The 2,195-nt window shown below is 35.6% G+C and overlaps 1 protein-coding gene across 1 annotated transcript in view; it reads right to left on the reverse strand.

Annotated features, from left to right (window-relative positions):
• Positions 1 to 331: 331 nt before the first annotated feature.
• The window catches only part of LOC103780929 (laminin subunit alpha-2-like), a gene marked incomplete at both ends in the record, with an annotated part of 129,521 nt that continues 127,657 nt past the window's right edge, over positions 332 to 2,195 (reverse strand). Inside the window, 2 exon segments of the mRNA XM_008948632.1 lie at positions 332 to 448; positions 1,990 to 2,195. Coding sequence (XP_008946880.1) covers positions 332 to 448; positions 1,990 to 2,195 — 323 coding nt within the window.

Here is a 2,195-nt window from a genome sequence, read left to right on the forward strand (position 1 = left end):
ATTTCCATCCCTTGGTTCGTGACAGCAATTCTAAAAGTAATCCCAGTGCCACAATCAGAATACCATATTTATAAAAGAAGGCAGAGTCCATGAAAAATTTACAAGAGCTAGCTCTGTATGTAACCCAATGAATCACTTAAATCTCAAAGTTAATAGTTTTTATATACCAGATTAGCTTTTCTGACATAGAGCACTGGAAAAATTATTTCTTCCAATTAAAGTATTCCAACATTGATAAATAAAATTCAGGTGTTATTTTAATTATCTGTTTTGATTCCATAATGATGCTTCATCGTACTAATTCTCAGATGCAGATGATTAAAACACTCACCTCTACAGCTAAGCTGATTTCATTTACAAGTTTGTTGGCTTCATTAAGGACATCATTCCCTTCTTGCAGGGTCTTTTCAACATCTTGTCTGTCATCTTCTAGAGCTTGCTTCTTTTTCTATAGGATGTGTTCATGCAAAGAAAAATATGAGTTAACTGGAATGGAGATGTCAGTTCAAATACCAGCATGCCAATAGAAGACTGCGTTTTGTCACCATGTCACTTCTGGAATTCTCTGAGCTTTCAGAGCAAAAATAGTGAGAACAATAAAGCACATATAATGCAAGGTATCTTTTCTTTGCCCTCCTGTTCCCAGCTCTGCATCCTCATCCCACACAGTAGGTTTTTGTTTCTCTATAACAGAAGTAACTGATTGTAGCAGTACTGCAAAATTAATCAGAAAGAATTTAGAAATCCCAATCTTAATCCAACGTGCAGGTTCCTCATCTTGACAAGTACTTTCTCTGCCTATGAAGCCAAAATTTATCAAAATATTCTGCTGTTTTCCTATTTAAGTCCACCGGTGTTTCATTAACTACTGAACGTAAAAAAAAAGACAATGGTTTGCAACATCCTTCGTATTCCTGATTCCAACTAGTGATAATACTGCATATTATGTAGTAAGTAACGACTTCTGAATAAGGAACTGGCAGTTTCCTTTGTGAGATCGAGTGTCACAGATGAGTTTGATAGGAGATGACGGCATTGTAACATTCATAGCGCTGTGATGGTTTCTTTCTCAAAACAGGGTCAAAATAAAGCAAAAAAAACTCCTCAAAACAACCAGGAGGCCAAGACCGCTGGAAAGAGTACTGTGATGCAGAGAATATTTTAAAAATTGAGATAGCACCTAATTTCTCCAGCCTTTATTAATCTACCTTTCAGAAGAAAATGCACAGAACAGAGATCACCTAACTTCTTTACAGCACTATATTTCCTTAAGTCAATCAAGCCAAAAAATCTCTGCTGAGAACTGAGGTCTCAGAACTCTAACCTCATCATTGTACATGAGGTGAAAGCTCATCAAGAAACAAACAGAGTTGAAACATTTATCTTCATTAGGTTGACTATGCTCTTTATGTCTTGGTTAAATACTTGTTAATGTATAGTATAATATGCTCTATAAGTCTCTGCAATTTAAATAAAATCACAAGCAGATCTCTGCTATGAGGAAGATCATTTATAACAGCTACTAACTACAGAGGACAGAGTTTGATTTATTACTCTGTAATATCCGCATACCCCCTTCAGCCTTCTTCCCAGGGGCTGGAGAGGGAGATGAAAATGTAAGTTTTCTAGGAGTAAATATATGACAGCAAAGATTTTAACTGAACTCCTATTTAAATCTTGAGCACAGTACTTGAATTTCACATGATTATTTATCCTGGGATGAATCTAATTTTCCCTCAAATAATACCCTCCACTTAATGTTTAAAAGCAGATGATACTATTTAGATAAATTTGTGGAGTAATTCTACATTTAAAAGCCAACACATCTCCTCATTCTGAGGAACATGTTTCCTTTTAATCATATCAGATACTTCTAGCTTAATAGTTTTTTTTGTTTTGCTTGTATTTTTGTTTCATGATTTAATCACGCAAAGTTTCAAACTTTGATCAGAGCTCAAGTAATCAAGGGTACAACTTGTCAGCACTCACCTCTACCATGGTCATATTTTTTTGGTTGACTGCAGATAAACGATCAGCCTTCCTAACTTTACTTGTAGCTTCTCTTAGCAGATCTTGAGCATCATCAACTTTGGTGTGGTAGTTCGCTAGCTTGTCCCGGACTTCATTTTTAAGATCCTCATTTTTCTCACTGGGCTCACCAAATAATTTCTTCACCTTGTCCAAAAGATCTTCTG

The sequence above is a fragment of the Merops nubicus genome, unplaced genomic scaffold, assembly GCF_000691845.1.
Source record: "Merops nubicus isolate BGI_N331 unplaced genomic scaffold, ASM69184v1 scaffold11821, whole genome shotgun sequence".
In the NCBI taxonomy this organism is placed as follows: Eukaryota; Metazoa; Chordata; class Aves; order Coraciiformes; family Meropidae; genus Merops; species Merops nubicus.